The sequence below is a fragment of the Budorcas taxicolor genome, chromosome 15, assembly GCF_023091745.1.
Source record: "Budorcas taxicolor isolate Tak-1 chromosome 15, Takin1.1, whole genome shotgun sequence".
Classification (NCBI taxonomy): Eukaryota; Metazoa; Chordata; class Mammalia; order Artiodactyla; family Bovidae; genus Budorcas; species Budorcas taxicolor.
Window position 1 is genome coordinate 29,293,108 of NC_068924.1, and position 22,183 is coordinate 29,315,290.

Here is a 22,183-nt window from a genome sequence, read left to right on the forward strand (position 1 = left end):
TATTGTTTCAAGTATATACTATAATGTGATTACTTTTGCTTTGTTTTACAACCTTCCACTTTTCTGAAATAATTGATTTGTTTTTATTTCCTTAGTTTCCAGTTTGTACCTGTCACTACCAAACATCCTCTTGCTATAATTTTCTATGGAGTAAATTCTATGCATGTATTAATAAAGTAGATACTGTATAATGTGGTATACTGATATATGGGAGCCTGTCATGTTCTGGCTCCAGTGTGGACTGGTTTTCCACTGGGTGTGCTGCCTTCTGTCACCCTGAAGTCTGTCTTCACCATCATCATGGGACGTCATTGCCTCTCATCTGTGTTGGATTTCGTAACTCCCGTGTTTTTCTGTTTCTTGCTTTAACTTCCTTGTTTGAGTAGAGTATGCTCTTAAAATAGCATGCTGTGAAAAGGTGAGAGGTGAAATTTTTGAGACATCTGATATCTTAAAAATGTCTTTATTCAGCCCTCAGACTGTCTAAATATAGACTTACTGGGTTGAAAAAAATTTTCACCTCTGTGAATTGTTACAGCCTCAGTGACTTCTAGTTTCCAGCAAATTTTTGCTCTTTGGTGCCTCCTTTCTCTCTGTCCTCAGAAGCCGTAGAATATTTTCTTTATCCTTGATTCCCTGAAAAGGGTGTTGTTGTTTGGCTGGTTATGGGTTTCTTTTCTTTCTTTGGGCTACCTATGTAATGAACACTTTCTATATGGATATTTATATCCCTTAGGTCTTGCAAATACTTTTTTTTTTTGTAATTTCTTCCTCGTATGCACTTTTATCCTTTTCTGGAGCTTTATTATATGTTGAGATAAAAGAACATTTTAGGGATTGGTTATGATATTGAGGCATGAATTGAAGAATATGATTGATTAGCTCAACCCTCTGCCCTTTAGGGATGAGGAGTGATGATTGAGGAGGGGGATTAAAATAGGCAGAGAGGACTTTCCAAACTGAGAAACAACTTGAAGAAAGTTAAGGAGGTAGGAATTCCAAAATAGAGAATTACAGAAAACGCTATTGGTTAGGGAGACCAAATTAGACTCGTGAAAGCCAGGTAGGAAAGTGACATTTTATGACATGGGAAAGTAGGAGTTAGTGGTGGATGGTTTTTGAACTAGTGAGGGTTTAAGGATGGTTAAGCTGGTAATGGTGAGCAAAATGATTTGGCGAGATAAGAAACTAGAAAGTTGGGAGAATCGTTAGAAGGTGGTTTTGATAAATTAGGTCTGAGGTTGGTGAGTAGAATGAAAAGGAAAATACAGATATGCCATTCTTTTGTGGAAAAATAACAAGATACAGTGAAAGAAAGAAAGTGAAGTCACTCAGTCTGATTCTTTGCGGCCCCATGGGCTGTAGCCCGCCAGGCTCCTCTGTCCATGGGATTTTCCAGGCAAGAATACTGGAGTGGGGTGCCATTTCCTTCTCCAGGGAGTCTTCCTGACCCAGGGATTGAACCCGGGTCTACCCGCACCGCACCATAGGCAGACGCTTTACCGTCTGAGCCACCGGGAAGGTGTAGTGACTGACTAGATATTGGTGATGGAGGGAGAGTGAGTGTGGCTTTCCACTTTCTTAACCCTTGAGGTACGGCGCTGCTCATGTTCCATTGGCGTGGAGGCTGTGTTCTTGTGTGAGTCAGAGCAAGCAGCCTGTAATGCAGGCTTTTCCCCTCATTCCCCGCTTGGCATTAATGATAGGACTTAATATGAAGATGGTTGTTTTTCTGTCATTTTACATAAGTGCTTGTAATACATATTTGCCTATTTTCCATCTGTTTTGCTTTCAGGAAATGCAAATGCAAAGTAGTATTTTGTATAAATTCTCGTATATCTCTTGACAGCCTACTTGGACAAGCTTATCAGCTATTCATCACCCTGCTGTGGGCAGGGAAATGGAAAAGGTTATACATTTATTTGTTTCTTTTGATTTGACACAATTTTTGGAATACAAATTGACAAAAAAATCATCCTTTTTAATTACTGAATCAAAATAACATTTCTTTGGAAGATCACAAGATGCTTTTTAATAATACCATCGATCACTTTATCTTATAAATCTCTTTTTTTCTTTGAATCATAATAACCTCTGGAGAGTTTATTTACTTTGATTTTTTTCTTCATTCTGCTCCTTAAGCATTATTTTCTTACATGATTTGTTGAGAGATTAATGTGTATCCCTTTCTTTTAATACGACTTTCTTTTTTTAATCTTGAAAAGATTTTTCTTCTTCTGAAGATTAAGAGGTGTGAAATCGTAAAGTTTTTTTTAAATTGTCAGCTTGAAAGCTTCTTACAGCACAGCAGTTTCCAGATAAAAGCTTTGTAGCTTGTATCCTTATGGTACTTTTGTGATTGAGAGCGCCCTCTTATGGTAACATATAAATAATTCAGAAAGCACTTCTGTAAGCCAAAGTCAAGCTCATTGGTATATTCACTGTTCACATTATACTTCTTTACATATTTAGGAGTTGAGAGTTACCCCTCCTCCAAACAAGAATAACCTATTAGGAAATTTTCACTTGTATTAGGTGGAACGACCTCCTTCTCCATTCTCCATGGCCCCACAAGCTTCCCTTCCCCCAGTGCCACCACGACTTGACCTTCTACAGCAGCGAATATGTATCCCTTCAAGTGCTTCTGGTCTTGGAACTGCTTCTAAGGTAAAACGTTATCCATTTCTACAGTTTTTTCTGATTCTTTTTTGTGGATTAGTGGAATTTGATTACTTCCATCATGCTTCCGTAGGCTCCTTCTGGCTCTCTTCATAAGGACAAACCATTACCAATACCTCCCACTCTTCGAGATCTTCCACCACCACCCCCTCCAGACCGGCCGTATTCTGGTGGAGCAGAAACCCGGCCTCAGAGACGCCCCTTGCCTTGTACACCGGGCGACTGTCCTTCCAGAGACAAACTGCCCCCTGTCCCCTCTGGCCGCATTGGAGAAACGTCATGGCTGCATCGGCCAGTCCCCAAAGTACCAGTAGTTGCCCCAAATCCTAGTGACCCCTGGACAGGGAGAGAATTAACCAACCGGCATTCACTTCCGTTTTCATTGCCCTCACAAATGGAACCCAGAACCGATACGCCTAGGCTCGGAAGCACATTCAATCTGGATACCTCCATGGTGAGTCCTGATTATTATTGAAATTATTGAAATTATTTATCTTAGTAACAAATATTTGTGGATGACATTGATGGGGAATGTTCTATGGTGTGTTTTATACTGGATTCAGAGATAATATAATTCCTGTTTTCAAGAAATATATCTGTTAATATGTTTGTGAATGCAAGAAGCATATATCTGCCATGAGTTATATAAATAGAAAACATTTTAATTTTAGAGAAAGAAAAGATTATTTCCAGATAGAGCAATCATGAGGGCTTTACGAGAAGAGTGGCATCTGAATTTTAAGTATCCTTTCCAAAGTAGATACTGTTTTAAGATAGACCTACAATGACAGAAATGCTTAAGATGTATTGTGGAATAAGACGTGTTTAATTTGAGAGAAGGAGAAGTTTTGTGTATCAGAGTAGGAAAGGGGGCTAGAAAGGAACACTGTTGCTAGACTAGAGGGCACTCTCCCAGAAGAGCTGGAATTTATTTGGTGTACATGAAGATTAAATTAGTGCAGTAATGTGACCAAAATGATGGCTTAAAGAGCGGAATCTAGGAATAGAATGCAGAATGGATTAGAAAGAGAATGGATTGAAAGAAGACAGGTTAGCAGTCCATTGGATAAGCAGGAGATAAGGGATAGAACTAGGGGTGGGAGCGGTGTATTCCTTCTTTTGTTGGTTCTTTATGCACTCAGCAAAAAATCTTGCCCTCAAAAAATTTACATTCTACTGGAGGAAGGATAGAAAATAAACAGGATAAACGATAAAATAGAAAAGATATTGGATGCTGATGAATGCTGTGGAGAAAAATAGGGTGAAAATGGTGTAGAGAAAGCTGGAGTTGGGATAGGGAGGGACATGAAGGGGCGACATACATTTCTGAGCAAAGACATGGAGCAACAGGGGATGGAGGGAAAGCAGATGAGTTTGGGAGAGTCTGTGGTTGTAATCACAGAGAGGTTCCACATAGCTGGTACAGGGTAAACGAGAGGGAGACTCCTGGTCCAGGAGCAGAAGGGGGAGCCTGATTATAGATAGAGACTTTAGGGAGCATGAAACAAAGACCCAGTGAGTCTTGAAAGCAGTTGGTCAGTGGAAAAAAGGATGAGAGGTCGCATATACATATATACACATATGCACACACCCCAGAGGTTTTTAACCTGGCTAACTAGGGATAGACATGTTGAATTTGACACGAGCCATTAAAGGAAGAATTGCCCAGTGGATAGTTAGAAACCCAAGAAGAAGATCGAATTGAAGGTAAAGTTGAGAAATGCTGTGGTCCTTAAATGAACTGTGTATTTCTTGGTTGAAAGAGAAGGGGGAAGGTAACTTAGCATTTAAGTGGCATTTATGGGATAGGCAGTCTCAATTAGTGAGAATGGATTAGGTTTGACTTTCGGTGGCATCAACATAGAAAAATACGTAGATTTTTAAAGCTAGAGTGGTATTTGTGCAGACAGCCAGTTTCCTCAAATCTTTCTAGAATTAAAACAAACAATTCCCATTTCCTTGCCTCATTTTTAGATCTATTCTCCCTAACCCTTATGTTTGAACCTTCAGCTATACTTTTGTCACATATAGTAAGCCCAAAGCATGGCATTGAGGATGAGGTCTCTGTCTATATGACTTTTCTTGTTATTTTGAATAGGTTAAATAAGAGGAGATGCTTAGCTATATTAAGAATATTGTTTTTTTTTTTAAACTCTTTTCTTTCCAGAATATGAATAGCAGCCCATTAGCAGGTGCAGAGTGTGAGCATCCCAAAATCAAACCTTCCGCGTCTGCCAATGCCATTTATTCTCTGGCTGCCAGGTAAGTTTCCTAAAACTGTATTTCATACAATGGAGTTGATACTTTCAAACAACTTGTTTATAGGAAATTTAGAAAACCCAGAGGGTTGTAAAGAAGAAAATAAAAATCGACCTGTATTTCCATTATTTAAAAATTATCATGTATTGGACTGTTTCTTTCCATTATTTTCTCTGTGTATATGTACATAGTAGGAATGGAAAAGTAGGAAGTCAAGATATATCTGGAGTAACAGGCAAGTTTGGCCTTGGAGTAAATAAAAATGAAGCAGGGCAAAGGCTAAGAGAGTTTTGTCAAGAGAACACACTGGTCATAGCAAACATCCTCTTCCAACAACAAAAAATGAGAAGGAACTTTGAGACCAAAAAAGCAAAATAAGGTACAACGTGGAGTATATTGTGGAAAACTTTCATATAGGCAGGATATTGGGCAGACAACCATCCAGAGGCACTTGTAGCTGCGCTGCACGCCACTGAAAGGGGAACAAGGGAGTATAAAGGGGCTAAAGCTAAAGATAGAATCTGACTTCTGAAGGAGAAGTGTGTCTGCAGCAATAGGAAGCCGGTGGGGCGAGCTGTGGGGAGAATCTCTTGCCATTATTCCTCACAGACCATTAATCATCTGTGTCAGCCGAAGCTGCTATTCAGTTTTCATATCAGATGAAACAAAGGTAAAGGTTGATAGGGAACTTACCTGGCTTGGGCATATTCCTTGTGAGCAGGCTAAACCCAGTCACAGAGCAGGGGCGGGCACGGGACTGCAGGTGTAGATGGAGCTCACAGAATGGAGCCAGTATGGTTTCAGCTACACAGTTATTCAGGAGTGTGTCATTTAATTTCCACAGTTTTGTGACTTTTCAGTATTACTTTTTTTTTTAAATTGATTTGTAACTATCTGCTGTGATTAGAGAAAATGTTTTGTATGATATTTTAAAGAATCTGTTGAGACTTAGTTTGTGGCCTAACATGTTGTCCATCTGTAAGGTGTCCTGTTTGTGCATGAGAAGAGCGTGTGTGCTGTTATTGTTGAGTAGAGTTTTTCTGTTTGTCTGTTACATCTAATTGGTTTATTGTACTAAGTCCTTTGTTTCTTTACTTATCTTACATTCGATTGTTCTGTCCATGATTATGAGTGGGGTGTTGAAATCCCTAGTTGTTGTTGTAGAGCTGTCTGTTTCTCCCTTCAGTTCTGTCAGGTTTTGCTTCACATATTGATATTTGGATGGCCTGTCATTAGGTGTATCAGTTCAGTTCAGTCGCTCAGTCACGTCCCACTCTTTGCAACCCCATGAACCGCAGCACGCCAGGCCTCCCTGTCCATCACCAACTCCTGGAGTCCACCCAAACCCATGTCCATTGAGTCGGTGATGCCATCCAACCATCTCATCCTCTGTCGTCCCCTTCTCCTCTCTTTCCCATCATCGGGGTCTTTTCCAGTGAGTCACCTCTTCGCATCAGGTGGCCAAAGTATTGGAGTTTCAACTTCAACATCAGTCCTTCCAATGAACACCCAGGACTGATCTCAGGTGTATAAATGTTTATAATTGTTAAAATTTTCAGTTTATATAATTTTCTTTGTCTCTTGTAACCTTTTTTGACTGAAAGTCTATTGTGTCTGAATATTAGCATAGCTCCCTCCTCCCTGCACCCCTTTGGCTATTATTTGCACAGAATAACTTAATCCATCCTTTGGCTTTCAGCCTGTTTGTGTCATGGAGTCTCAAATGAGCCTCTTATGAGCCTCTTATAGATAGCATATCATTGGATCGTGTGTTTTAATCCAATTTGCCAGTCTCTGTCTTTTGATTGGAGAGTTTAGCTCATTTATATTTAAAGCAGTTACTGATATGAAGGGACTTCTATCATTGTGCTGTTTGTTTTTTTGTATTCCCTGTAGTTTTTTTGTCCCTCATTTCCTGCATTACTTTCTTTTGTGTTTAGTTTTTTTGTGTGTGTGGTGAAATGTTTTAAGTTCCTTTCTCATTTCCTTTTGTGTATATTCTATAGATTCTTTCTTTGTGGTTACCATAGGGATTATACGTAACATCCCAAAGCTATAACAGTATAATTTGAATTTATACCAGCTTAACTTCAGTAGCATGTAAAAAACTCTGCTCCTTTACTGCTCCACCACACCCCTTTGGTTGTTGAGTCAGTGAATTATCTTGATATAGTGTGTGCCCCTAGTTCTTTTAAACTAGATTGTGATCTAGTTCTTGTAAGTGCATTAGTTTCCTAAAATTTATACAGAAAGAGAGATTTAGAGTTACCAACCAAAGTTACAGTAATACTGGCTTTTACACTATTTAATTATGGATTTTTTTCCTTTTAAATGCATTGGTCTGTTAATCATGTAGAAAAAAACAGGTACAGTTACAAACCACTCTTATAACAATACTAGCTTTTATAACTGTCCGTGTATTTACTTTTATGCATGTCTTTATTTCTCCATACAGCTTGAAATTACTGTCTAATGTTTTCATTTCACCCTGCAGGACTGACTTGGGCATTTCTTGCAGGGCAGGTCTAGTGGTCATGTACTCCCTCAGCTTTTGTTTATTTGGAAATATCTTGATTTCTCCCTCAATTTTGGAAGCAGTTTTACCAGATACAGGCATACCTCAGGAGACATTGTGGTTTGGTTCCAGACCACTGCATTAAGGGGAATAGTGCAGTAAAGTGAGACACCTGAATTCTCTGGTTTTGGTTTCCCAGTATACGTAAATGTTATGTTTACACTAGGCTGTAGTCTACTAAGTGTGCAGTTGCATTATGTCCTATACACACACACACACACATACACACACACACACACACGTTAATGTAAAATGTTTCATCGCTAAAAAACTCTAACCATCACCTGAGCCTTCAGCAAGTCATAATCTTTTTACGATAGTAATATCAGAGATCACTGATTACAGATCACTACAACAAACATAATAATGAAAAACCTTGAAATATCTTGAGAATTATCAAACTGTGGCACACAGACATGAAGTGGAAAAATGCTGTTAGAAAAACGGTGCTAGTAGACTTGCTCGATACAGTTGCCACAGGTCTTCAATTTATTAAAAAACCCAACAAAGTGCCATCTGTGAAGTGCAGTAAAATAAGGTATGCCTGTGTAGGAGTCTTGGTTGAGAGCTTCTTTTCTTTTAGCATTTCGAATATATAAGCCGACTGTCTTCTGGCCTTTGAAGTTTCATAATCTCATTGAGGATCCCTCATGTCTGCTGATTTGCTTCTTTCTTTGTCTTTGTCTTTTAAGAATGTGAGTCTTTTTGAGTTCCTTTTACTTGGAGTTTGTTGGACTTCCCAGATGTTTGTGTTCATTGAGTTGGGAAGTTTGGGGCCCTTATTTCTTCATCTATTCTCTCTGCCCCTTTTCTCTCTCTCTTCTAGGACCCCCACAGTGTGTATGTTGGTCCTTTGGTGGTGGTATGTCCCGCAGCTCCCTTAGGCTCTGGTGTTCTTCAGTCTTTTTTTCTTTCTGTTTATTCCTCAGCCTTGATAATTTCCATTGTTCTCTCAAGGTCACTGATTCTTTCTCCTCACTGCTAAAGTCTACCTTTGAATGCCTCTAGTGGTTTTTTTTTTTTTCATTTCACTTGTACTTTTCATCTAAAATTTCTTTTTTGTTTCTTCTTAGGTGTTTCTGTCTCTTCTTAGGTGTTTCTGTCTCTATTGATACTTTCATTTTGTTCCACAGGGTTTTCTTGATTTTTCTCCATATCTTCCTTTAAGTCTCACGGAAGTCACTTCAGCTGGTATGGGAGGGACTTAGAACAGTGCAGGGAGGCGCAGCAGCAGTGGCTTTTGTCAGCACCTCTGTGAACAGGAGCAGCAGTCCGTGATCAGAACACAGATTCCCAATACTTGAGGGGCTGAGTCCTTTTTGTCCACCTTAACTCCTGAATATTATGTGTGGGCTGCTCCAGGAATGTTTGTAGAGCTGCCTGCCCTGTGACAAGGGCTGGGAATGGATAGCGGCTGCTATGCTCAGAACTGAAATTAATAGCAGTTTAGCATCCTGACCTTTACCTGGCAGTTACAAGCCTTCAACAGACTCTGGAGTTCCAAAAGGGTTACGTCAGACAACTTCTACCATCTTCCCAGAATCCTCATTGGGTATCTGCTTTTTGTTTCATTGCTTTCTCCTCTTATATTTTTTCTTCCAGCTTTCTTTAGGCTTTATTTGTTAGTTTTCTAGCTCCATGAGCTGGGTGCTGTGTTAATAGGCTCAGGCTGCCATAACAAAATACTGCATGCCGACTGGGCATTTTAAGCAGCAGAATCTAATTTTCTCATAGTTCTGGCGACTGGAAGTCCAAGATCTATCAGGATGTCAGCATATTTGGTTTCTGGTGAGGAATCTCTTACTGGTTTACGTGCTCACATAACCTTCTCACTATGTTCTCATATGGCTTTTCCTTCATTCATGTGTCGAGGGAGGGGTATAGAGATCAACAGCGGGCTCTCCGGTGTCTCTTCATATCAGGACACCATCCTGTTGGGTTGGGGCCTGTCCTCATGACCTCATCCAACTTTAGTTACTGCCTCAGATGCCGCATGTTCACGTATAGCCACACTGGGGATTCGGGCCTCAGCACAGTAGTTTTGGGAAGGATCCACACAATTAGGCCATAGCAGATGCTATAGCTGTAAACTGCAGATTTTGATAAGTCATGTTTTCTTTATCATTCACTTCAAATTATATGATGATTTTCCCTTTGTGATTTCTTCTTTGACTCATCAGTTTATATGTTCCCTGATTTTCAAATATTGAAGATTTTCTAGTTATTTTTCTGTTCCTGACTTCTAGCTTCCTTCCAGTGTGGTCAGAAACCATACCCTGTGATTTAAATATGTGCTACTTGTGGGACCTTCCTTATTGACTAGTTTATGGTAAATTCCATATGTGTTATTACCACCTTCATTTTATAAAAATGAATATTCTGCAGTTGTTGGACACAACATTCTGTATATGTCAAGTTTGTTAATTATATTTAAATGTACTGTTTCCTTGCTGATTTTTTTTTTTTAATTTACATGTTCTGCCAAATACTAAGAGGCATTATGTTAATAACTCCACCTACAATTGTGGGTCTCTGTTTTTTCTGCTTATTTCTGTGTACTTGTATGTGTATTAGTCTATGTAATTAGGGTACATAGAAATTGAGAATTATTGACTAAATAATCATTGTTCTTGTTACTCCATTCACTCTCTGAATGTCCTTCTAACTAGCTTTAGTTTGCTTTATTGTTATTGTTCAGTTGCTTAAGTCCTGTCCGACTCTTGTGACCCCATGGAGTTTGACTTATATTAAAATGTCTGTATCATAGTCCTAACCCCTGGACTCAGCTCTGTTTTAGTGTTTGCTTGAACTTTTTCCATCCTTTTACTTTCAACTTTCCTGCTGAGGGGATGTTTGAAGGTATGTTTCTCGTAAGCAGTATATATAGATATACTTTTTGGCTTTTTTCCCCCTTAAATCCTGTCTAGCATTTTTGTTTTAAAATATGTGTTCCCTACTCTTTGCCCCATTTTTCCTGTCTTTGCTCATTTTTTTCCCCCTAGTTTCTTTCTTTGGGAGTAAAATAGTTTTTATTATATCATTTCACTCCTTATATTCTTTTAACAGTTATCTTCGGGATTCCAACATATACCCTTGACTCGTGATCATTAGAGTCCACTTGGAATCAGGGCCTCTTAACACTTCAAGGACATTTAAATTTCCACGTATTTATCCTCTAGTATTTTAATTTCTTCCTGCTTTGCCACCATTCCATCTGAAATCTTTTTCCTTCTGCCTAAATAACTTCCTTTAGAGCGACAGAGGGAGAGAAAGAGGAGGCTGTGTTAGTATATCTTCTATTAATGGATTCACTTAAATTTTCTTTGACCTAAAATATCTTTTATCTTTCATTTTTTAAAGATATTTTTTCTAAATATAGTACATTCAACCCTTGAACAATTCAGGAGTTAGGGGCACCAACCCACTATGTATTGGAATATCCAGATATGACTACAATACACCCTCTGTATCCACAGTTATACATCCAGATTCAACCAACTGTATGGATTGTGTACTACTATAGTATGCATTTATGGGGAAAATGTGTATAAAAGTGAACCAATACAATTTAAACCCATGTCTTTCAGCACTTTAAAAATATCATCACACCGCCTTTTGATTTTTATTGTTTCTGTTGGAAAATGAGCGTAATGTTGCTCCTTTAAGGGTAATGTTTCTTTTTCTGACTACTTATAACACCTTTTTGTCTTTGGATCCCAGCAGTTTTACTATAATGTGCCCATGTAGTTTTCTTTATATTTATGCTTAAGGTTTTTGAGTTTATGGGTTTTGTCATTTGATGTTTTTAATCAGTTTTAGGAAATCTCAGTCACTGGGAATTCCCTGGTGGCCCAGTGGTTAGGATTCTGTGCTCTCACTGCCAAGTGTCTGGGTTCAGTCCCTAGTTAGGAAACTAAAATCCTATAAGCCGTGCAGTGCAGCCCCCTTCTCTCCAACCATTCCCCCCCACCCCCCCCCCCGCCAAAAATCAGCATGGGAAATCTCAGCTACTATTTCCTTTTTCTTTTTTAACATTTTTATTGGAGTATAGTTGATTTACAGTGTTGTGTTAGTTTCCAGTGTGTACTGTTTCTTCAGAAGACTGAAACAGTGCAGTCTCTCTTCTGTGACTCCAGTTACCTGAAAGGTCAGTCTTCTTGTCATACCTCGTATAGCTCTTTTGCTCATTTCCATGTTTTCCATTCTTTGTCCTCTCTTTACTTGAATTGGAATAGTTCTTACTCTATTTCACTTGCCTAATCTTTTTCTTTTTTTTTTTTTTCAGTTTCTAATCTGCCCTGGAATCCATCTAACAAATACTGTGTTTTTAGGTTCTAGACTTTTCATGTATAGCTTTCTTATAAAATTCTTTTTTCTTGCACATATAAACTATAACTATTTTAAAGGCCATATTTCAACTTTGTCTCTCTAGTTTGGCAAGACAGCCAAAGTACTGCTGCTTTTTGCTTGGTTTCTCAGGATCTTGTCCCATGCATATATGGTTTAAGGATTCACAGTAGCTCTAGGGAAAATTGCAGGCAGCATTTCAAACCTGTGTCTGATTTTTGACTCCTTGTGTCTTGGCCATCGGGGTATTCCCAGATTCCAGTCCCTCTCTCCTCAGTCTGTTGAAAACTACACCGAAAGCCCAAGTTCAGAGCTCCTAATGCGGGGCTTATTGCAGCGTATTCTCCTTGCCTCTGGAAAGAGAGTATGCCTCTGCTTCTTTCTTTCGTGTAGTCTCCTGCTTTTATAGCTGCCTGTTACAGGCAGACAGTCAGACGATACTTGCTACTTGGCCGTGGCTGCAGGGATGTCAAATGCATTTATGTTTGAGATCAATATAGTGTTATGTTTTCCCTTTTTTTTTTTTAAACTTAGCATTATATATTGGGCATTTCTTCCTTCCAGTTAAAAAGTTCTTCAAAATCCTCACTTTTAACAGTTGCATACTATTACGCAACATGACTCTTTTGTTGTCGCTCAGTCCTGTCTGGCTCGGCGACCCCATGGGCTGCAGCGCACCAGGCTTCCCTGTCCTTCACTATCTTCCGCAAGTTTATGACAGCGTATATTTAATCATTCCTGTTGTTGGATATTTATTTTGTTTGAAAGCTTTTAATGTAGTGACTTGACTTCAGTGTGTCTTTCTACATAGCCAGAGATGGAGCCAAGGTAGAATTACTGTGACAGAAGAATGTGAATATTTCAGAGTATGTATTGCCAAAATGCTTAATGAGTAAATGGTGCAATTTTATATTTTATTAACATCAACAAAAAGAATTGTAATTAAAATTTTCCTTTTAATGACCTTTTTCTCTTCATGAAAATAGTGTTATAAGAATATTTAAAAAACACAGGTGAGCAATGCTAAAGAAAGTTAGCAGAATCTTACCACCTAGAGTCAGACAGTAATTGGCAATAGGTAATATACTCATTGCCATTCTTATGTGTTCAGAATCATGCTTGCTGTTTTTTACTAGGAGTATCTTGAACATCTGAGGATGTTATATATTTCTTCTGCCACAGTGATTTTCGAATTACTTCAGGTAATTGCAAAGCAGTTCATTCTTTCTGTTTTCCTTTTCTGTTTTTTTATTCTTCCTCTTCCAGACCTCTTCCTGTGCCAAAGCTGCCCCCTGGGGAGCAGTGTGAAAGTGAAGAGGACACAGAGTATATGACTCCTTCCTCTAGGCCCGTGGGACTTCAAAAGCCAGAAGTGAAGTGGCCTCCGGAGATAACGCAGAGTTCACGGTAGGTTCACAACAGTCGTGTTTGGGAATTCAGTTGACACCAACTCACTCACCTGCTTGGCTTGCTGCCTGCGCATAGCGTTATCCAGCCAAAAATACAGCAGAAAGATGTGTGTAGCCGCTAATGTTTTAAGCTTCTTGCAGCTGCAAGCAGTTCCACTTAACGTTTCTTCAGCATCACAGTAATTTCAAAAACATTCACAGCTGTTACTCACAATAGGAGTCAATCTTATGATATTTGCTAGTAGTGGCACTGGTGAAGGGAGAGTGTTATCTTGATAGAATCAGGGTCTAGAGAAGTTGTGAATAAGTGACTCCTGGTAAGTCTGCAGATAACAGAGCTCTGTTTCTGAAGATCATTATGCCACTTTGCTTCCGGTCCAGAACGTGTGACTGTGACCAGCAGATCGATAGCTGCACGTACGAAGCCATGTATAATATTCAGTCCCAGGTGGCGCCGTCTGTCACAGAGAGTGGTACCTTTGGTGAGTAGTCATTCTGCTACTTTATTTACTTATTTAAATTTATTTACTCATTCGGCTATGCCGGGTCTTAGTTGCAGCACGTGGGATCTTTAGTTGTGGCATGCAAACTCTTAGTTGTGGCATGTGGGATCTTAATTCCCTGACCAGGGATCAGACTTGGGCCCCTTGCATTGGAGACACAGAGTCTTGGCCACCGGACCACCAGGGAAGTCCCCAGTTTTGCTGCTTTAACAATCACTGATGTGCCGGAGGAATGAGCTGGTAATGTCTGGCCAATGAGAGCTTGATCTAAGTGGAATATTCGTAAATAATTTTCTTTGCAAAATATCTTTGATCTATGGCAGTAAAGGCCTTTCTTCTCTTTTACTTCTCATTCACACAGCCAGTTCCATTTGGGTTTTTCATCCTTCCAGGGCCTGGCGGCCCTTGTGTTATATGGCCTGGACCTGCAGTGCTGGCAGCTAGCTCCCTCTTACTCCCATTGCTTTTCAACATTGATGAAATTCTTGTGTGTGTGGGTGGTGAATACTCAATTCCCATATTAACTAGCTTACCAAGTTGAAAGTTCAAGAAGGCAGTACATACAACAGGGCCCTTTGGCTGATCTTCCAAGGTGAAATGCAGATGAAAATGTTGACTGAATGCTGTAAAGTGGTGCTTGAGTCTTGGATTTCAGTGGCTGTTAACCTTGGCCAGGGTAGCTTTTGACCTATTTAGAAAAGTAGAGCTGCAGGACTGGTGCAGATTTTAGGGTCCTTGTTTCTTTTATTTCTACCCACAGGGCCACACAGGGTTTGGCCCATAATGGATATCCAGTAACTGATGCCATATATGCTCGATGAGTGAATGTCCCTGTCCTGAAATGTTAGAGAAGTACGTTAGAAAAAGAGGATAACTGCATGAACTTTTCTCTAGGTGACGGGAATTTGGCTGCAGCCCATGCCAACACTGGCCCTGAGGAGTCAGAAAATGAAGAGGACGGGTATGATGTCCCCAAGCCACCCGTGCCTGCGGTGCTGGCCCGCCGCACGCTCTCCGACATCTCCAACGCCAGTTCCTCCTTTGGCTGGCTGTCCCTGGAAGGTGATCCCCCAACACGTGAGTCTCCAGGCTCCCTCAGGTTTTCCTAGAAATGCTGTGTGGCTCCCTGTTTATATCAAACAGAGAATGGCTGCCAAGTGACAGTAAGTCAGTAGCCGAAAGGAGTGGACCAAAGTGGGAGGAAAGCTGGTCCTGGGGCCCAGATTGGGAAGTTAAAGCTGATTTAGACTGTTGAGAATTTTGCCTGACTTAGAAATAAGGTTATTCCTTACACCCTGGCTCTGCATATGCTGGGGGTAGTAGGCTTTCTGGCTCATCTGAGCATCCGTGATGACAGTGATAATTCAGCTTGATGATTCGGAGCACACATTCCTGACTTCTAGGCCCTGTCCCGCTGGAAGGGAGGCATACTGGCTCTGGAAAGCACACTGAGTGGGCCTGGAGCCAGCCCACGTTTGGACCTCGACTGTTAAGGGCTGTCCTTCTTGCACCTGTGGCCGCTTGGGAACGCAGCGGCCAGAGTTTCTGTCACTTTAGTAACAGAAGACAGCCTTTAGGACAGCTGGTGAAAAAAGATACATAGCATCCATTGCCCAAACAGGCAGTGATTCCCTGCCACCCAGCCTTGTTTAATGCTTCTTCACTGTGACCTCGGCTTATTTCTATTCCTTGATTTGTAAAAGGAGAAATCTAGTGTCTGCTCTGGCCCCTCAGAAATGTTTTCTGACTTATTTAGGCAGTAATGCATGTGAAAATTTGGTGCTCAATGTAAAGTGTGTTGCAGATGTGTGTCCAGGGCAGCGTGGTCCCTGTCAGTAGGGCAAGTGCATGGTGTCTTTAGAAAGTTGTCCTGCCATGAGAGGAAGGCTGTACACTAAAACCCTTAAAGCTGTTAAAACCCAGCCGTGTAACTGAAGAACACATGGAGCCGACTGACAGTGGGTCAGTAATATCTCATACTAGCACATCGTTATTAGATGAGGCTCTCTCCCCACCCCCACCCACCTCCAGATTTGCAAATATTCTCTTTCCGATTTCTTCCAGACGTCACTGAGAGTGCACAGGTTCCTGAGAGGCCACCCAAGCCGTTCCCTCGGAGAATCAACTCTGAACGGAAAGCAGGCAGCTGTCAGCAGAGCAGTGCTGCCGCCTCAGCCGCCGCCTCCCCGCAGCTCTCCAGCGAGATCGAGAGCCTCCTGAGTCAGGGCTACTCCTATCAGGACATTCAGAAAGCCTTGGTCATTGCCCACAACAACATTGAAATGGCCAAAAACATCCTCCGGGAATTCGTTTCTATTTCTTCTCCAGCCCACGTGGCCACCTAGCACACCCCCTCCCTGCTGCAGCTTAGAGGACCGAGGAGCTGGGAGCTCTTGCTCAGGTAGCACCTGAAAGGGCGGCTAGGTTCCTTTGGAAACTTCACAGTGAGATCTTGCCCTGTCTGTGGGGTATCACATCTGTGGTTCCAAGATTTCAAAGCAGTGGACTGAGGACGGAACAGCTAGGAGGCTTGATTCTTTTCTTTGTTTTAAGAGTGCATTTGAAGGTGTCCTTCAGTTCCCACTTGGAAAGAGTGGATTTTTGTGAAATGGTAGCCTACCTGGGGAACAGTCCAGAAAGCAGAAGTACTGTGCTGTAAATCCTAATTGAGGACTTAAGACTTTCTTGGGTTAAGGATATGGTTGTGTGCGTTTTGTCCGTCTGTCTGTGGTTGTGTGTGTCCTGTGATTATAAGATTAACCTGCTGTGTGTGTAAATTCCAGGCGGGGAATTAGCACAAGAGGTTTAGGAAGGAATCTTAAAGACTTCCATCTACTGTGGTTTTCTCCCCAACCCCAGCGTGTGTTACAACTCAGACACTCCCCTCTGGCTTAGATTACCATGTGCATAGCTGAAGTCTTGTATTTTTAGAACACCTCCCCTCCACCCCCACCCCGCTCTGTCTTTTCCCTGTCTCCTCCGCCCTCCTTCTCCTTAGTGTCCGTCATTGGCAGTGGGCTTGCTATGGTCAGCCTCACTGACGCCAAGCAGCTTATAGGATGTTCTTTATAATGTGTGATGGTGTTGGTTTGTTTGGTAGATAGATGGGGGAAAAGTACTGTTGCTCTGTCATTATGGTCCTGTTTGATACTCGCAGCGAACACTGGTCACTCCGAAGCACTGTTTCTATAGGAACATTGAATCTGTTTTTAAAAAGATGTTTTAATTATCGTAATTACATAATGACTGATATGAGATAGAGGCCTTCAGATACATTCCATGCTCTCCCCAGAAAGTAGTCTGCGGGAGTCAGTTGCCTTGGTGCCAGGTATGTGTTCTAATGTAGGTCATGAGATTTTCTACTTAATGGAAAGGGGAAATCATTTGTTTCCAGCATGGCTTTCTGGCCCAAATACCATGAAGCACTTAGGAAGCTCCGTTCACACGCTCTCTACCTTGTTATACATAAAATGCACACAGCAGACAATAAAGATTTCTCTCTTCAGCTTTTCTTCCCAGTGGATTTCAGCTTATATGGGTGTCTCCCTGTGATAATGAGCCAGGTTATATTTTCAGAGATGAGTTTTTTCTTTCCTCTTTAAGGAGTTGGGGGTATTACTCCAGGGTAGCACAGCATTCTGCTGACAGTTAGCACCAACCCTACACTGGTGCTGCCTGGCGACTCACTTTTCTCTTTGTGCCTATGGCTTTGGGAATGTAGCATTTCCTTCTTCCTCCCCTTCCCCATTCTTTTTCCCTCTAGCTCTCAGATGCTCTTTAGGGACTGCGTTCCCCGTGGTCTTTAGACATCGCTGGTGTGATCAGTGCCTTTGCTGCACTCAGACAACATGACAAGCCCTGCAGCTTGTGCCCTTGCCAGCTGGTAAAGAAGACTCGGAGTTCGCTGGTCTGTCCTGTGGATGCTGCCAAGGGACCTCTTGATTTCAGTTAGTTCTCCAGCCCGAGCCTTTTAACTGACTTCCCTGGCAGTGGGTGGCCTTCCTCCTGGTCAGAAACAAGCCTGCTCCTTGATAAACCCACCTGCCTCACAATCTAAAACCTGATTTTGTCTCACAATCCAAACAGAAATGACTTCGCATCTGGTTTCTTTCCCATGTTATCATCTTTGGACTTAAAGCTTTTCCTGACTCTTTTCTTGGCTTTCAGTTACTCTTAGATCTTTTGTTTTTCTCCTCTTGCCTCCGAGCCATTTACATTCCCAGAGTGGATGGTTTGGGGATTCTTGCTGAATTGCCGTGGTTACCCATTGTCTTCTCTTTATGGTAGAAAATGACACAGCCCCCAGCAGGTGCAGGAGGGCCTGAATCCGGGTGGAGGGGCAGAGGAAAGCGCCAGAGAGTAGGAAAGAGGACCATAGTATCTCCCACTCAAAGCCAGTATAGTGTTTCACTTGTGGCAGCATTCATTTTGCACTTTGTTTAGATGTGGAAGGCCTAGGTGAGGAACTAGAAAACCTGGCGGCAGCCTGCATGCCTCGCTGCTGGAGTTTTTCCTCATCTGCAGATACTGCCCCTAGCCTGAAGATCTGTCAAGAGAGCAAAGCAGTGGTTCTGCAAGTCCTTCGTCTTTTCAGAGTGCATGCAGAATCTTCTTTGAAGATTATGTCCCTACGTATATATGCTAAAGGCAAGCTTATCCTTTTTTTTTCCGTAATGGTTCATTGGGTCATTCAGTACTCAACAGTTCATTGAGTACCTGTGTGGTTCATTGGGTCAGCCCTCAAACTTGGGGTTGAACATATGCACCATTGCTTGGCCTGGTTCTTAGCTTGTTGGTTGTTTATCTGCAGGCAGTCAGGGTCTCAGACCTTTCTGTGAGAGGTTCCTTTGGGTGCTCTGAGTTCATGCCTGGGTCTGAGCCTGAGATTGCCAGGTGAGCCTCAGGCAAGTTTTTGCATGGTTCTTGTTTTGAGGATATTTCCAAAACCAAACTTTCTTAAATTTTCCTTTGAGGCACCAGTCACCCATTCTTCATCCTCAGTTTGTGTGGCAATTTTTAATTCTTTGGTTCTGCTATTGCCCTTTCACAAGTGGGCTTTGAATTTTGCCATTTGGAGCAATCACATCCCCTTTCTCCCTCTAAATTACAAATGGTTCCTCCTCTGTTAGCTATCAGGTAAGTAAGGTAAAAACCACTTTGCTGTTTTCCCTTTGCTCAAATGCATTAGGCTCTTCGGTTCAACCCTACTTCCCCATGTCTCCCTGGACTACTTTCCACAGCCCTCCTTGATGCTGGGTGGCTGTTTCATCCACTGCCTCTGCCATACTCCTTCCATTAAAGTCAGGGGTTCTCAAGGTGGAAAAAACCTGTGGGCTCAGTGATATACCTACCTCCCTTTAGGTAAATAATAGATTTGGCAGTCTGTCGTCTCAGCATTTATCTGTTAATATATATATCAATATAAATGGCCACCTATGGGTGGCCATTCTCGCCCCTGACTCTCTCTGTGCCCCCAACCCTGCTCTGCATGTTGTGCCATCCTTCTGTTCTTCTGCTTCTCATGCAGACTCTTAACACCAGGGCCCACAGCGTGGGATAGTACTGCTAGTACCATTTAGCTGTTCTGTGGATTTAGAAGAAAAATTAGGGGGGTTGCTATTTCTCATACTTAAAATATTTATTTCCTTTATAGAAAAGTAAAATATATTTTATGGTCCAATCAGAAACCTCACGCATGAATTTTATATATTTGCTTGCACAGTAGGGACCAGCTGTATGTTCCCTTTAACAAGATCTAGACCTTTTTTGCATGTGACCAGCAATGGTTTTAGTGCAGAATATTCTCCTACCTCATGTCATGAGAGGCAAAGGGGTACAGGCCCTCTTCCCAAACTGTAAATCTCCTCTCAGGCTGTTGGCCTTTCTGACTCTGCAGTGACCACTGCCCATGGAATAATGATATTCTGACCATTGGCCTGGCTCTCACAGAGTGTGTGTCATTCAGCAGGTGGTTGTGAGTGAACACCATGAGCCTGAAGTGCCAGCTCTGTGTCCTCCCCTGCCACCACAGGGCGGTTTACTGATGTTGAGGAACTGTACTTGGACTGTCTGGCACGTCCATTTGGCCCTAAAATACCCATTCCCGGTTCAGTCGTGCAGTTTATAGTCACAGCTCGTGCAGACGTGCGTTTCCTTATAGAGCTGTCCTGGTTAAGAATCAGTTCAAGATGCTCCCCTTAAACCCTGTTATCTTCCTATAGTTTTGACAGTGTCTGGGAGATTCCTCCATGTAAGTCCCATGGATTACCCACCATTTTTATGTGTTTACAGTCTTTGGTGGGTCTGTTCATCAGCTCAGAGTTGCACAGTAGGGCAGTCAAATGTTTAAGGAAAGCATCTGCCTACAGTCCCCTTTCCACTCTAGTGCCTTCCTTGATCTTTTTACTCAGCTGCTTGTATTCCTATTTTCCTTTATTGGGAAGTTTTCTTATGACCCTTCTGGGACCTCTTACCATCTCCCATCCTGTGTGGAATTGGTTTTCAATCATTCCACAACCTTTCTGCTAATCCTGTGTCTCTTTAGAAGGGCCGAAGTTGTGAGAGGAGGATGAGCACCTGTCTCTGGGTCCTGATCGTCCACCAGTTGTTTGGTCTCCCGAGAGCCAGGCAGTGAGGTAGATTGAACTCAGTTCTCAACAATGTCAGCCTGTATCTCTAGGAGTATGGAGCTGAGAGACCCTGGAACTTAGTGTAAGAGTCAGCACGTAATTTTCCTGGATTTTCATGCCCTAGAAATTCGATCTGAAGTATTCTCAGCATAAAGCATTACTCTTACTCTGATCTCAGTCTGCATTAGCAGCCTCATGTTAGAAAGGCATGTTGCCACTTAATGCATGGAGGAGGGTGCATAGTGGAAGAAGGTCAAGGCTGTATGTTTGACCATCCTGTTGAGCAGTCCTTCGGATACAAGAAGCAGAAGAATTCAAGCAGAAGAAAGGAGGGAGTCATCAGGATGCAGACTGTTGCCCAGAACCCAGCGAAGCAGTACAGCTGATTCTGCATGGAGCTGAGAAACTTTGCAACTTGACCTTTCTCCTCCAAGGAAATCTGTTTGTCAGTAATATGTGGCCCTGAAATCGGAACCCTAGTCCTCAAGTCCTCATGACCCCCCAGTTCTAGGGAGCATCACTTTAACAGATACCCAGCTCCTCTTGTTCATATTCTCAAGGAAGACTGTCATCAGCCCAGCATATTGATCAGGTGTGGACACCCAACCAGTCAGCCTTTGCCACACAGGGTGGCAGCCGCATGTTAGTTCAGGCGGGAAGAAGGGGCAGTGGGAGGTTCTGACTGGAGGTGAGAGAGACCCTAAATCATTTTGGGTTGTCCAAAAAGTTCAGTCAGCTTTTGTGTGTGATGTCATGACGTGAAAATCCAGATGCGCTTCTTGGCCAAACCAATACTTTAGTAGTAAAGTTTACCATACTGCTTTCTCGAGAGGGGAAAGGCAGGCGTGGGACTGTGTCTGGGACATTGAAGAAACGCTTAGGTTAACGTTAACTTGGGTTACTGTCTTCACTGTTTCTTTATGGCCTGTGTTTCTTTCCTTTATGAGTCCTGGCATCCAAGATTTCTTGCCTCTTTCTTCAGGACCCGTTTCTCGTGTTCCAGAGCTAGTCTGTTCTTAGGTGACATTTCTTAGGTGACATTTCTTAGCCTTCATTTAATCTCAGGTTTCTGGCTGTCTTTCGGTTTCTTCAGAGAGCAGATCACAAATCCCCCGTCACCCCTGCCCGTGGACTTCTGGGCTCTCTTCAGGTTTTAGTGCTGAGAACATACTCATTCTCCAGGCGCGTGGCCTCAGTCCTTGCATGTCCTCCTCCCCACCCTTTCATCTAGTCTTTCCTCTGCAGTGATGTCCTTAGGCAGGCCTTCTGCAGTACCTCAGAGACTACTTTGCAGTAAGAATTTATGGCATTGGGACAGTTGCCAGGATGTGAATTAGGTATAGATTCCAGTTGAGAGTTGCTACTGAGAGCTCTTTCGACAGGATGCATCTGTCCTCTCTGTCCGGTTGCTTCCTTTGTCGTCCTGTAGTAAAGCCTCTATTTGTTGTTTTTTTAAAGCCATGTTTCTGCTTGCCTGAATCTTCTGATCTTATTTCGCTCATCCCAGAGCCTGTCCCTTGTTATTAATGCATTTCATAATTACTTAACAACTTTTTTAAACTACTGGAGTCATTTGATGTACATCGAAGTCACCTAATAATCCAAAGATACACGCTGAGGCCCATGGTGAAGGCTGGGGCCTGTGTGTTTGAAATTCCCTTCTAGGCTCCAGAATTCAGGGGCAGAGGGACAGCAGTGCCTCGTGCCTTCACTGAGTCCTAGGAAGTCTGGGTTGGTTTCAGAGAGGGAGCACCAGTGTTTCTTGTTTCCACAAAGTAGCCC

General features: G+C 42.1%; 1 protein-coding gene across 1 annotated transcript in view; it reads left to right on the plus strand.

Annotated features, from left to right (window-relative positions):
• The window catches only part of CBL (Cbl proto-oncogene), an 80,590-nt gene extending 64,451 nt beyond the window's left edge, over positions 1–16,139 (plus strand). Inside the window, exons 10-16 of the mRNA XM_052652621.1 lie at positions 2,536–2,667; positions 2,753–3,133; positions 4,847–4,941; positions 13,127–13,267; positions 13,651–13,751; positions 14,667–14,849; positions 15,837–16,139. Coding sequence (XP_052508581.1) covers positions 2,536–2,667; positions 2,753–3,133; positions 4,847–4,941; positions 13,127–13,267; positions 13,651–13,751; positions 14,667–14,849; positions 15,837–16,117 — 1,314 coding nt within the window. The 3' untranslated portion in view covers positions 16,118–16,139. The remainder of the gene's footprint in view (positions 1–2,535; positions 2,668–2,752; positions 3,134–4,846; positions 4,942–13,126; positions 13,268–13,650; positions 13,752–14,666; positions 14,850–15,836) is intronic.
• The last annotated feature ends 6,044 nt before the right edge of the window (positions 16,140–22,183 follow it).